The sequence below is a fragment of the Camelus dromedarius genome, chromosome 2, assembly GCF_036321535.1.
Source record: "Camelus dromedarius isolate mCamDro1 chromosome 2, mCamDro1.pat, whole genome shotgun sequence".
Classification (NCBI taxonomy): domain Eukaryota; kingdom Metazoa; phylum Chordata; class Mammalia; order Artiodactyla; family Camelidae; genus Camelus; species Camelus dromedarius.
In genome coordinates, this window is record NC_087437.1 from 6,169,193 (window position 1) to 6,184,344 (window position 15,152).

At 41.2% G+C, this 15,152-nt stretch overlaps 1 protein-coding gene across 7 annotated transcripts in view; it reads right to left on the minus strand.

Moving 5' to 3' along the window:
* Positions 1-15,152, minus strand: part of TBC1D5 (TBC1 domain family member 5) — a 498,316-nt gene that overhangs the window by 217,145 nt on the left and 266,019 nt on the right. For all 7 annotated transcript variants that reach the window (XM_064490964.1, XM_064490965.1, XM_031470042.2 and 4 more), the window contains 4 exons: positions 11,977-12,085; positions 10,444-10,533; positions 10,272-10,346; positions 9,101-9,168 (listed from right to left, as the gene is read on the minus strand). In XM_064490964.1, coding sequence (XP_064347034.1) covers positions 9,101-9,168; positions 10,272-10,346; positions 10,444-10,533; positions 11,977-12,085 — 342 coding nt within the window. The remainder of the gene's footprint in view (positions 1-9,100; positions 9,169-10,271; positions 10,347-10,443; positions 10,534-11,976; positions 12,086-15,152) is intronic.

A 15,152-nucleotide genomic window follows, 5' to 3' on the forward strand; every position in this document is an offset into this window, starting at 1 on the left:
TCCGAAGCCTGGGGCGCCCGGACACTAATCCAGGCACCACGGCTGAGGCAAGCACACCTATATTTTCACTCACATACTCCGAAATTGTTTTTCAAGTTTAAAAATATCCCATAAATTGGAACAAATGTGTGGTAAGGATTTGTAGCTTCAATGGAACAGAAATGAGAAAAACACATGTTAAAAACATGAGCAGTACTGGAAAATACGTATTTCTAAATAAATATATATACACAACCATAATAACCAAATATTTTGTTTCTACTCTAAATGTTATCAAATGAGGAAGGACTACAGGCCGTCTGACAGCACTGCTCCCTGTGTTCCTAAGGATCTGTGTCTCCTCTCTTTAATATTTAAGAGACACACGCCCAGGTTGCCGACAGATCCTAGAGAGCGGCTTGTGTTGTCCTTGTCGCCTTCTCGGCTGTGAAGACGTGCATATGCGAGGGCTGGCCGCGCGCGCACAAGCGTGTACTCTGCCTGCGTGAAATAAAATCACAACACAGCACCAAGCACAGCCACTCGCTCGTGTGTGCCTGCAGTCCACCTCGAGGAGACTGAAAATATAAATACAAGCTGCTATTTTGGTGTGATCACACGAACATGGCAGCTTGTGTGTTGTTTTTTCCTTTTAACATTTTAACACTGGGCAGATTGTCTGCATTAACACACACCAAAATCAATTCTGCTCCGAAACTGCTTGTAAGATCTTCTTTCCCTGAGGAATTCGGTTTTTATTTAAGTAAAAAATGGGCTTGGAGGAAACTGTATAAAAAGATATCAACATTTAGGATATCTTCACTCTGTGAGTGTGACAGTCAATGTTGGACCAGGGTACTGGTGGTGTTTCTCCCAAAATGGGAACAGGGGAGAAGATGAACTTTAAATAAGAAAGAAAAAAACCAACAAGTTAACCTATAAAATCACTTTTGTATATCATTACTATAGAAAACATTGTCAAAGTGTTCTGATTTCAAGCTGCCCACTACAATGTAGCGTAAGAACTAAATTTGACCCAAAAAAATCAGATATATACTATAAAACTTCATGGAGGTTTCTTAGGGAGACAGAAAGGAAATAAAAGTAAATTTTTAGCATAGGCCATATCTAAAAGTTCACTATGAATAAAAAATAAAATGCAGACATTCCTATCACATACTATACAAAAATATAACAATGAAATTATTTACACAGCACCAACTGTCCAACAGAACTTCCTATGATGCTAGAAATGCTCTGCATCTGTGCTTTCCTATATAGTAGCCATTAGCACTTGAGATGCAGCTTATGAAGACTTATTTTATTTTATTTAATCTAAATTAATTTAAATTTAAATAGCCGCATGTGCCTGGTGGCTACCAAACTGGACAGCACATACCTACAGTTTTAAAGAGAAAATTCTGGCAGTTATTAATGACTCCAAAAAATATCAAATGATAAGATAAAAAAATCAGGGGAACAAAGTTTGCTTAAACAGATTACCTCTAAAGCTTGGCCCACAGGGGAACAATAAAAAAAGGAAGCATCCGATGAAAAAGTTGGATCTTTAAAGATCTAACCAAATCACGGAGAATGGAATTAACTGATGAGTGAGCTTCCTGGAGTGCTGCCCGCGATAATCCTACAGTCACCAGAAACATGAAAGACCAGAAACTGAAGACAACAACCAGCATACCCAGTAGGCAGTCAGGTCTACTTTTAAATACACTCACAGCGACAATGATAAAAGTAAGTGAAAGAATTTTAATCATCTGATTCAAGAGAGGGGAGAACGCATTTGAAGAAAAGATGATGCTCTTTGGCAATAGGTTATAAATATGTTAATTTGCAAATGATATTACAGACGCTATAAATACACTTTTAGAATAGACCTTGATAGACCAAATAACAGACTTCTTTGGTATCTAATATAGAAATGATATTTTATTCTGAACTCCGCATCTCCCATCATTTAAAATAATACTGACTTTCACTAAATGTCACAGTCTTTGAAGCAGGGCAAAGTCGGTGCAGAAGGGACGATTCACCCTCTGAATTAGAAATGCTGTAAACTGGATGCTTCCTGATTTACCTTTGATTATCCATTTTTGGTGTTTTTTTTTCTGGTAATAAAAATGAGAACCGTAACAACCTCATTAGGTTGAGATCAGGAACAATTAATTGAAACGAATACAAAACCCTTTGAGGCAAAAAATGGTTAGCAGAATAAAAGGATATTAAAATTAGTTGAAATAGGAGATAATATTTAATACAGATCAAATAAATTCGATGATGATGGCAACAGATTATGAGATGAAATTATCTTGTTTAAACTCAGGCTAGGAGGCTGACAATAATATTTTTCATGTGCTGATGTCTCTGAAGATTCAAAGTGTGAGAGACTGCTATTACTGAAAGTGAACAATACTGACCAGCAGTGATAAGAGTCACCATTGGTGAGCATTTATTAAGCATCACCTGGACTCTGCAGTGAGACAAAAACAAGGTTGGGTCCCTGCCCGCCACGGGCTGACCATCAGGTCTGAAAGATGAGACCTGGGCTCACACCAGAGCTCCTGGAAGTACTCGATCACAGAGCCATTATCTTCCACTGTAACTTTTTTTGCCCGCTTTCTTTATTAAACTCTGAGCTTCTTCAGGGCCCACATCATATTTATCTTACCATCTGCAGTGACAAGGAAATTAATATAAATGTACTGACTACACTGGCAGACTGAACACACTTGGTAGGTCTAAATAAATGTAAGACCAAACAAACTTAAGTAATACCATCAGAAAGTTATTAAGAAAATGCCCCTGGAACATGGCATAGACACATATTTCCAATTGTAAAGACTGGAACATGCTTCCTCAACAGAGTGGTGATAAACTCAGCCTTGAAGGGGGAGCTATCAGGAATTCGACACGCGGCAACAGGGGAAGCCGCATTCCAGAAGAGGAGAGGTCTGACAGCAAACTGGGGAAGGACTTCAGGCTGCTGGTTCTGCATATAAACAGCTGGAACGTCACTACTCCAGCTTAAGTAAAAAGCAGAGCAGACTGAAGAATCAAATCCTCTTCTTGGGCCCGTAAGAGAAGGGAGGACACAGACAAACTGCTGCCCCCAAGACAGGAGAGGCAGACAGGCAAGTACAGGGAGTGACAATCCAGCAGAGAGAAGACTAACTAGCAAAACCGCTGGCAGAGCCAGTGCAGTGGAAAGAGAACTGGAACTGGAATGGACAGACTGCTGGAAGCTCACTGGACAACTGAGAGGTACACACTCCAGGGAAGCCCAGTCACACGGAGGCCCCCAATATTATGAGACTGACTTCCAGGAGCTCAACCAGGTCCCCACAGTAAATATCAGAGAAAAATCCCCTCATCTTCTTCGTAGCAAGGCCTGCCTGCAGGGAAAGCTAGTTAGCCAGAGCCTAACCTGCTGGGATACTGTCAGACCCAAGTGACCTGGGTGAAGGGAAATCTCAACTCCAACCTACTCTTGCTGGCCTGTCCCATCTAAGTGGGGGAGGGAGATGTGAGAGACACTTGTGAAGGGCACAGTCCAGAGGCACAGGCTCGCTGAAACACTGACCCTATGTCTAAAGAACACTTCTCTCCTTATCACCATGTCACCAATGGCCTGTTTACTGCAGTTTCTTTTAACCAGTACATCCTGTCTGGCTATCATAAAAACAAACAGACAAAACACCCAAAACAACAACAAAAATCACAAGGCATACCAAAAGGCAAAAAGAACAATTTGAAGAGACAGAGCAAGCATCAGAACGAAAGAAGGCAAAGATGTTGAAATTATGAAATCAGGAATTTAAAACCACTATGATTAATATGCTAAAGGCGCTAATGGATAAAGCAGACAGCACATAAGAACAGATGGGCAATGTAGGCAAAAGATGGAAATCCTAAGAAAGAAACAAAAAGAAATTTTAGAGATAAAAAATACTGTAACAGAAATGAAGAATACCTTTGATGGGCTTATTAGCAGACTGGACAGCTAAGGAAAGAATCTGAGCTAAAGGACAGAGTGATAGGATCCTTGAAAACTAAAAAACAAAGAGAACGAAGCCTGAAAAAAACAGACCAAAAATCCAAGAACTACGGACAACTACAAAAGGTATAAATAACATGCATATACTGGGAATATCAGAAGGGGAAGAAAGAAAGGAACAGGCAAAATATCTGGAACAATAATGATGGAGAAATTATCCAAATTAATGTCAGTCACCAAACCACAGAACTGTTAAGCTCAGAGAACCAAGCAGGATAAACGAGCAAAGAACCACATCTAGGCATACCATTTCCAAACTGCAGAAAATCAAAGATGAAGTCCTTAAAGGAGAAAAAAAAAACAACTTACCTATATAAGAACAAAGGTAAGAATTACATCAAACTTATCCTCAGAAACCATGCAAAACAGAAGAGTGTGAAGTGAAACATTTAAAGTGTTGAGAGGGAAAAACTCACCAACCTAGAATTCTGTACCCTGCAAAATTATCCATCAAAAGTGAAGGAAAAATAGAGACATTCTCAGACAAGCAAAAATTGAGAGTTTGTCTGTAGGCTTGCCTCCTAAAAAATTACTTAAAAAGTTCTTTAGAGAAAAGGAAAATAATTTTTGACCCTGATCTACATAAAGAAAGGCATAAGAAGGAATAAAAATGAAATAAAACCTTTTATTTTTCTTACTCTTAACTTATACAACAGATAATGATTTGTTTACAATAATAATACCAACAATGTATTCAACCAATGCTTACGCGTGTGTAAATATACATACATACATGTGTATTTATATGCTTATGTGTAAATGAAACGAATGACAGAAATGATACACGGGACCCCAGGGAGGAATCAGAACTACTTTTGTTATTTATTATAAGGTACTGACACTACCTGTGAAGCAGTATAGTGTTATTTGAAAGTGGAATTGCTAAAATGTATATTGTAAAATCTAGGGTAAATTTAAAAAAAAATAAAAGAAGTATAACCAATATTCTGAGAAAGGAGAGAAAATGGAATGATCTAAAATGCCTAATTATAAGTATAAAAGGCAGAAAAAGAGTGGAAGACAAAAATAAGAACAAAGAACAAGGGTAACAGAAAACAGTGACAAATAAGACCGATAATAATCCAACTGTGTCAATAATCATTTTGAGCACCAGTGCAGATCACCTAAATGCACCAGTGAAAAGACAGACATTGTCAGAGTGGATCAACAAACAAGACCCAACTGTATGTTGCCTACAAGAAACCCACTTTAAATATAGACACATGTAGATTGAAAGTGAAGAGATAGAGAACAGTATACCATGTTAACACGCATGCACCTAACAACAGAGCATCACACTATGTGAGGCAAAACCCAGTGAAACTGCAGAGAAACAAAAGAATCCACTATCATGGCTGGCAATTCAACACCCCTCTAGCAGAAACGGACAGACTGGGCAGGCAGATAATCAGAAGGACATGGCTGCACTCCACACCATCAACCATCAGCTGGCTGTAACTGACAGCCATGGACTACTTCACTCAACAGCAGCAGGTTAAATGGGCCCCAGCTCACGGGAACACAGAGAGATAGCCCATTCTGGACCATAAAACACACCTTAACAAATCCGAAAGAACAGAAATCACACAATGTCTGCTCTCAGACCACAAGAAATGAAACCTGAAATCAGTAACAGCAAGGTAAGTGGGGAGCCCTAACAGGGAGCTCTGTGTGTTAGGGAGTCTGGGCAAGGACAGCCTCTGCAAAACCAGTCACAGGAGGTCTGCGATCAGGCAAGAAGCACGATGAGAAACGTGCTTTGCGGAAACAGGGCGATAACACACGGATTGGACTGGAAGAGAGTGAACAGATCCAAAGAAAACAATTAAACAAGTAAGCAACTCTAGGTAAGAGGTAAAGAGGACTTGAAACAGCAGTAAAAATGGAAGAGAACTGATGAATGTGAGAAAGCTACAAATAACGATCCCCTATTTTTAAAAAACTGAAGTACAGTCAGTTACGATGTGTCAATTTCTGGTGTACAGACCCAGTCACGCATATACATACATATGATCCTTTTCATAGTCTTTTTCATTAGCGGTTATTACAAGATATTGAATATAGTTCCCTGCACTATACAGAGGAAATTTGATTTTTATCTATTTTTACATATAGTGGTTAACAGTTGCAAATCTCAAACTCATAAAAAATTTATGTCCTCAACTCATCTGCTCCCATCCGTCCTGTCCCAGTCACTAACACTCCTGAACCTGGAGCACAGAGACAGACGCCAAGGTGCTCTTCCAGCTGCCGTCCTCACTTCCGCCTTCACCCCAGCACATCTCTTCTTAGGTGTCACACTCAGTATCCCCCAGTGGCTCCCCACTGCAGCGGGAACAAATCCACCCTCCTCACGATGGTCCGCCGGGCTGCCTGTCCAGCACACGCTTCTTCAGGTTTCTCCACTGAAATCACCTGCTTTCCTCTTGTTCCTCTAAATACTGAGCTCGTTTTCACTGTGGACATGGCACCAGCTGTCCCCTCGGCCTGGAACGTTCTTCCCCTACCTCTTCACGTGGGCTTTTATAATTTTTCACATCTCAGCTCAATTGTCACCTTCTGAGAGATGCCGTTTCTGGCCACCGCTCCTCCGGCAGCCACCCTCTAGCTGTCCTATTACCCTGCTCTACTCCTTCACGGCAGTCAGCACCCTCTTTATCTCCACGTGCTTCCTATCTCCCTCTCCCACTGCTCGGCCACTAAATGTACACCCTGGGAGAGCAGGGCCTTGTCTGTCCTACCCATCACTCAGTTCTCCAATGCAAAGGAGAGGCCTGAAACGCAGCAGACATTCAGTAAAATAACCAGATCTCTCACAGATGCCAGTGAGCGACGGACCCTGTACAACATTCACTGTGAGCTGCTGTCCAGACTGGACTGCAAAGTACGGATTTAGATCATGCGATGCTTCACAAAGAGAGTGTATTGTCTAAAGTCGTAAAATTACTCAAGCTATTCAGCTTTTATTATTAGGCAATTTGGTGGCTTTAAAATAAGACTGACAGCCTTACCTGACGGGCTAAGTGACCTGCCACCAAGTTGATGCAGAGATGGCAGGGAGACTGACTAGGTGTGGAGAGAGCCACGGACAGCCTTCTGGGGAAGGAGAGATGCAACCTCCCCACGTCGGACCAGAGGGCCTCCCAGCAGCCTTCCCTGGATCTCCGATTTGCCAACTTAGTTAAAATGCACCAGTGGAGACAAATTATAAGGAAACAAATGCATGTGTGTTATACACACATGTACTTTTTATAGGAAAACTACATAGGGGATATAAAACCAAACAGAAGAAAACAGCTTTCGAGAAATAGCACTTTCTCACGCAGCAGAGCAGAAACGTTTGTGCTAAGTAACCACAACGGTGAAGAGGCTCCCAGCACCGCTTCCTGTCTGGTCTGTCTGGTCTATTTGACTTCTGCCATCTCCTCCCTTGTTTGCTGTTTCTTTTGGCCAGTCTGGTCCACGTGGCCCTCATGTGTGACTCTACCCCAGTGGCAGGTACCTCCACTTCCACCTGACAGCAGAGCAATGGTGGTGAAGACCCTTCTGTTAGCCACTTCCAACTGAAGCTGTCAAGTTTCCTAAGGTGACCGCCTAGCATTCTGTACAAGCGATTCCTTTACTGCTTGGTTAGCAGTATGCACTGTGCATTTTGCTTTTATGAGGCCCATTTTACTGCCACTCATCACCCAGTTACTTAAATGACTGGTGAGGAAATTCGTTCTTTTGTTTTAGTCAACAAATCTGTATTGAGGCCTCCTGTGAGCCAACACAATGGCATTCTGCTCTCTGAAACCATCTACTAGAGCTCAGGCAGTCCCTGAGCTCTGGCACCGGAGGGCAGCTTCCCAACAGCTGGTTAGTCCTGGGTTAGCAGAATAACTCAAGCTCATTGAAATGACTCCACTCCTCCCACGTCCCCCACCAACCCACTCCCACTGCCAGTTGTCTACGGTTTTGCAGTTCTGTGAACCCAGGATTCCACTGAATTAGTCCCATTTTAAAATAAAAAATTTCATTTGTTAAATATGTAATATAACCTTTTAACAGTCCATGTCACCTGCTTATTCTGTTTGGGACCTGGAAAGAGGTGAATGCCAGAGAGCTGGGGCCCCAACGTGGTACCAGATCAGAGGAGCTGAACCAGGAGTGGGGCAGACAGGCAGAAGGACCTGTAAGAAGGCACTGGAGAGACAGGACTCTGCATGGCTCATCCTGGATCTCAGTGCTCAGTTTAAATGTACTGCAGTTACGGAGTCTGCAGTATAAAGGATAAACACATCTAATGTACTACTGTCACAACATACACTCATTAATCTGTAACAGTCCTGTGAGGTGGTTACTGTCATCCTCGTTTTACAGAAAAGGACATCTAAGGGGGAAAGACGTTCCTTGAAATTAACTTGCCCGGGGTTACAGTGTATGTTGCTAGAACTTACTCAAGGGTCTTCCTACACAACTTCCATGTACTTCTCCCTACGTAACCCAGAAAGAAGAGGCCCGACACATAAAGGTTACAGACATTAACTATGTGCTAAACAAGAACCTAATCTTCATATGGAAAATACTTAGTAGTCTGAGTTGTTTACAAGCCTAAATGGCTTCAAGAGGAAGAGAAATGAGGGGGTGAAAATAATAGCTGTCATTTAGAAAGTAATTTGGTTAGAAATGGATTCCAAAGTGTAAAGCAAAGGATGATTTTTTCTAGCAAAACCAGTATTAGAACTACATAATATAACCTTAATCAGAAGCACATGACTTCAAATAATTGCTGGAAATTGAAAAACTGATTTAAATATTTAAGTATTTACATATTACTTTAATATTATCAATATTATAAATATAATTATTTATTTTGAAAAAGGGAACGCAAAAATATATACTTTGGGAATAGAAAGTAATTATTATCAAAATTTGGCCAAAATAAATGTCATTAACACAAGAACACTGCATTCAGTTAAGGCTCCGCTATAAAGCTGTATTTTGCTAAAACTACGAAGACGTAACACCAACTGGAATTACTGAAAGTAACTTGTAAATAGTTCTACATACGTTCTTTTAACATCTTGTTCAATCATCGACCGAAGTTCTTTATCCTGGAAGAATTTGTTCCAGAGACTCTGAAATAAGGAAAACAACCTATTTAAAATAATATCTCACCTTTGCTTGACTTTAATGATCTCAATTTAATAATTTAAATGGTTAAATTTATCCTTCTCTGACTTACGACTTCACATTGCAGATTGGAAACCTGAAGCTGGAAAAGTATTTATTAAAATCTACTTTAATCTCAGAAACACATCCTTATTCTAACATCAATTTTCCAGTGCTGTTACCGTACACATACTTAAAACTTTCTACTGCCTGTGTAACATGAACGGTGCTCTCCCTGCTCTGCGCCTGCGGCTGCCCCACCACACACAGGGCCGCCTGGAGCAGAGGAGGGCCACGGGCCAGCTGGGCCCAACTGGAACCTGACCCGAACTGCCAGCGCACTAAAAAGAAACGTGATGTTTTCTACAAAGCTTTGGTTTGATAACTGAAGAGATTTTCATGTACTTTTAAAAATGTGAATGTAAATAAAGTTTTAAAAAGTACTTAATGTTTCATGAAGCTATACTGTAGACTATATCATATAATTATAAGTATCAGGAAAAAGAAACGCTGATGTTATACACGAACTGGAGAAAAAAACTGTTAGCACGGAAACAGGAATTCGAGCAGCACTGAAGAAGGCACATGGTACCGGTGCGTAGTCAGCGTTCCTGCCTTCACTGGAACATGAGCGGAGGTGGGCCTGGTCTTTGTCGTGCTCTTTAAAAACTTGTTCACAGATTCACATCAGACAGTTACTTTCCCTCGTGTGAGCTAGCCCTACCAAGTGGAGCCCTCTCTTCCTGTCGTGGAGTGAGGCTGTCCTCACTGGGACCCTGATGAGCAGTTCTAGCCCCACCTCGTGCCCCTGCACTTGACCCTCAGTGCTTACAGGCCCTGGGGCCTCTCCTGGCCTCATGTCCCACAGAAACAGATCATCAACTTCCTACAGCACTGAACCTACACAGCATGGGGAAATTTCCACCTGGCTTTGGGTGGTATAACTTGTGGGGTAAAAAAGTGATAATAATTGGTATGAAATAACACTGCGTTCATGGTGACCGATAGCGAGACTCAGAAGCATTCTTGTGGGAAAAGAGGCTGAGATATGAATGAAGACACACTGTACCCCTTCGTCCTGCGACAGGGGGTTATTGATCATCAAGTCTTGCTGGCCGACGACCTTCCTCGGGTTTGTGATGTGCTGCGGAAGAAAGGAAGAAGAAAACACACACAGATCAGAGGCTGCACGACTTTAAGTATACATAAGAAAACATTACAGTCATCAAAGTACAACTTACGATTTCTTTCACGTTGCTATACCATGCTCTTAATTCTTGAATTCTGCTTACCCACTGACTTTTATCTTGAGGAAGAACACAAAGAAAGAGCTGTCCAAAAAAAAAAAAAATTTTTTTTATAAAAATTGTAAGAAGTAAAATGTGAAACTATACCAAACAGAATCACCTGAGAATGGAAAATACTCATGATACTCCTATTCATGGCATTGCATACTCACATCATCATTCCCATTTGCAACACACTGTATTTGGGGGTATTTAAGAAACATACACATTTGGACAAAACAAAAACTGAAGAAAGGCTAAACAACAAAATTCCAAAAGTTACACCACAAAAATGGGATCAACCTTCCCTCCAGACTTAATTAAAAATGAACAAGAGACATTCATTGAGGTTCAAGTACAATCCTATTTTACATTCTTCTATTAATGGGGGTGATGAGGTGTATTAATAGGCACAAGGTCCAATCTGTAATTTCGAGGTTGAAGATTTGTCTTCAAAGAAGCAGGTAAAGGACAGAAAAGAACAATCTGAGGACACAGCCTGAGAAGTGAAGTCATTCCTTTTACCGCAGAAAATGTAATTTACAACCAGCAATCAGCTTATGAAAATAACGAGCATTCTTAAAAAGACAAATTTGATTTAATTTAGTTTAATACAACATTAAAATAAATCTGGATTTGTGTTTATTTTTAGCAAAGGAAGGAGACAAAGTTAAACAACAAGGAGCCGGGGGCGGGGCAGGCGCCCTGGGACACAGCCACTCCAGCAGCACGTCCCCTGCCTTTACTGCCTGCATCTCAGAGAAGAAAAATGTATTTTAATTATTAAATCTAAATTATTAAATTTAAAACTGTCTAATACATTATGTGTTCCTGACTGTCTTTACTTGCAGGCTCCGTATGCTCAATTTATGCAGATAAGCCCTAAAAAACTTTCAATAGAAGTCATTTTAAAAATGAGTCTGAATCTAAACTAATTCATTTTGAGAGAACAAAAAGGCACATGTGTCCAAGCGAGGAAAGATACTGCAGATCATCCCGCGCGTGGTGCTGATGGCCTGCTCGGGAAGGAGACCCGCCTCATTTCCTTCCACTTCTTCAGCCTGCCCCCCTTCACGTACTTTCCAGTAAAAAAGCTGAGAAATCTTTTCCAGCTGCTACTGATGAAGAGGAGCGGGAGGATGACTAAGCGAGGCACCCGAGACAACAGGAATCTGAAACCCTCGCCCTCCAGCTCCTACTCAGCTCCAAGAATTTCTGCAAACGCCTCTGGGGAAACTGAAGGGATTGCTTTGAGTCCCGGGCCATCAACTGAGACGAGAAGACTGTTAATCTCAAGGGGCTCCATCAACCGTCACCAGTTCCCCAGGCGGTTCAACCTTAGCAGCAAACATCCCGGGAAAGATAAACACGGGTGGAGTGAGGTCTCCTGGAAAACTCCGTGGTCCCTGCATGGCTGATCTTCCAGGGCATCAGGTGATGTGCTGATATGCTGCGGCCACGAGCTGTAAATAAGTATTTCCTGCTTACCTTCCAGCAAATGCTGCGGAACCTGCTGCTTCTCAGCTGCCCATTAATCCCCTTCTGCCGTATTGTTGCCAAGTAGTTGTTGTTTACGAAGAGTTCCTCCCATTCCTTCCTAGACGTGAGAAACCGGGATCCTTTTGTTACAATTCTGCTTGGAGAGGAGTGCTACAGCAATTTACTTTTAAATAAGTCTAAGAGATGCAACTTTTAAGATGTATATATTTAATTGTGTACTGTTTCTGAACGCCTGGCTGTCTTTTTGGACAGAGTTCTTCTGTAGATTTAATGAATATGGAGATCGCTATAATTATGCCAGCTCCTGAAATTCATCATGTCTACGGAGGCTAGTCCCTTTCCTCTAAAAGGCTGGTAGTGCAGTTCCGTGCATAAACTAGAGAAAAATGAATATTAATCTAAGTATATGACTGCTTTAGCCACTGACAAAGCTATCCCTGCTCCAAAAATACACAACAAAAAAAGTGTGCCACAGATTCTCTTGACTTCTCATGTGAAATATCTGTCTAAATGAACTCGTTTCTCTGTAATGGAAGGCTGGGCAGTTACATATAATAGAAGACGACTTTCTTTAATTTTCCGTACTATTTACTATTGAATTCTCTGCCACATTTTTCTACATGATCAGTTTTGAAATTTTAGCAGGTGCAGGCAAATCTGAAAAAAAAATCAAAAAATTAAAAAGCCTCACTGCAAAAACTGTTAAAGGCAAGCTTGAGTCCCTCGCACACCCAAGACTGAGTAGAGAAACAATGGAAGCCTGCCTCCCAGGCATGTAGGCACCAGGGGCCTCACACCTGTACCTCATTAATATACAAGTCAATCTGCTCTGCTGGGAGACAATTGGAAATTAATTGTCCCAAACCATTTACCGAGTTTGAATAAAGGAAGCAAACCTACATTCCCTGTATCTTGTACCAAACTAAACATCAAGAATCGTTTGTCAATAGTTCAGGCCACTGAGTCCGGCTTTATGAAATTTCTCTCAGACGTCCTAATGCCACAGTAAACTTATAACTTACAATTTCTTATCAAAGCTTAAACCCTGGTAATCTCTTCAGAGAGACTAACTCAAAAGGAAGCCTCGAAAGCCCTCAATCATCCTTCTTTGAATATGTGCATTGTCACTGGCCGGACCCTGATCGTTTTCGGGAAGGACAGCTGGACACCATGCGATCTGAGAGCCAGGATCAGAACCAACCGCTCACCTCAAGTTCAGCACCCTGACTGTGAGGCGGGCTGCATCTCCTCGAGTTTTCCAGAAGAGCGACCAAGGCAATGGCACATCCCTAATGTCACGAGCAGGAGGACGTCCAGCCTCAGCCCTGCAGCTCTGATCTCCAACCACACCAGGTCTCCTGCTGCTGGGGACTCTGTGGCTAAGGGTGACCCATGGGACACACACTCCAACCCTATCCCGGAAGAATAAATTCCTGCCACTACTCTGAAAATTTCTTCTTTTCACCACCCTATTCATAAAAGAAAATAGTATTTCATTTTTATTTTACTTGTGTTTGTACCATTAATGGAACTGAAACTTTTCATGCTTTTGGGTTACTTTCTTTTTTTTAAAAAACTTCCTTTCTTGGGCCTCGCCTCTTTGAAGCATCATATGATGTCTGAGAACAGACATCAGAGCCACATCTCGGGGATAAAAAGATGGCCATGCGCGCAGGAACAATACACACTTTACCAGCTCTACGAGCATGGCCAAGTTACGTAACCTCTCTGTGCCTCTGCTGCCTCACCTGTAAAATGGAACAGTAACAGGATCAACCTCAAATAATCATTATGAGACTTAAAACACATGGAAAGTCCTCAGAAGGGTGCCCAACATAGTCTAACATTAAAAATATTAATGTTATTGTTAACAATACTTATAACACTGCTCTTATTTTGGTGTGACTTACTGGTCCAAGAGAGTTTTTCATTAATTAAAGACATCACATTGTTGTCTGCCATGTATCAGTATTTTTAACCCAATTATTTTGATTTTCACACACTGAAGCTTTCTGTGTCTAGATGAAACCTAAGACTTATTTCCTCTTAATGCTCCTTCCATCATTTTCATGCATAAGTGATTCTTAGCCACTCCAGGTTCAAAGACATGCTCACTGAATTCTTGGTTTAAAACAAAATCACTTTAGTCCAACTGCATTACCTATAGTATTTTAAATACATTATCCATTTCCCAACAATTTCACACAGATTACCCACATCACTATTGTCCAGGCTTGTTTTTATCCACTTTGTAGTAGTCCTCGAAGACCAGACCAGAAACGAGTACTGACACCATTACAGGAGGACGTCTCAGAAAACGTGAGGATGTTTAAACAGCTTGTGGTCTGGGAACCAAAGCGCAGATTTCAAATGGAATCAGAACTGGGACAAGGCCATGCAGTCTGGAGGGGACCATGACCCCCCAGCCTCTTCAACGTCAGGTCACAGGCACCAAGCCTCTGTGAGAGCAGACACAGCTGGTGCTGAGATCCACCGCCATCTTGTCAAGTTAAGCAGCCTTTTAAGGTCAAGTTCCATTCCACTTATGTAATGAAGGATAATTATTTGTTAGCTTAAATAAGACCCTGTGCCTTGATTACAGTGTTGGTAAAGAGAAAAGGAGACTGAGGCTTGTGGGATGGAAACCTCATCTCTGAAATTCACAATCATTTAAATTTATTCCTAGGTGCTTATAGTTCCAATTAAGGACTAACATCTCAAAGTGATGGAGAGCTCTAACAACAGAGAAACGCAGAGGCCACAAGATAATCCATTAATTGTCTTTCTCTTCTACGGGATAGCGTTTCATTAACAAACTGTGATACAGAGTAAACATAATACACATTTATTCAGTGCCGACTCTGTGCTTAGCACTCAAAGAAATTAAAAAAAAAAAAAGCATTCAGGAAAGAGGGTAGATGAAAGTGTAAACCAACAATTAAGATGATAAAGGCAAAGCACCGTGGTAGTACAAAGAGGAGAAATAGTGTTTTACCTACTAAAACTCAGTGTAGAAAATGATACGTAGTTGCACCACAGGCACTGAAATGCCACCCCCAAAACTGAGCTATCAGAGGTTTAAACAGTCCACAGAGGACACAATGTTGAAAAGTTGAGCCCTTTGAGGGGAGCTGGACCAAAATAAAAGTTTTTTCCCATCACAA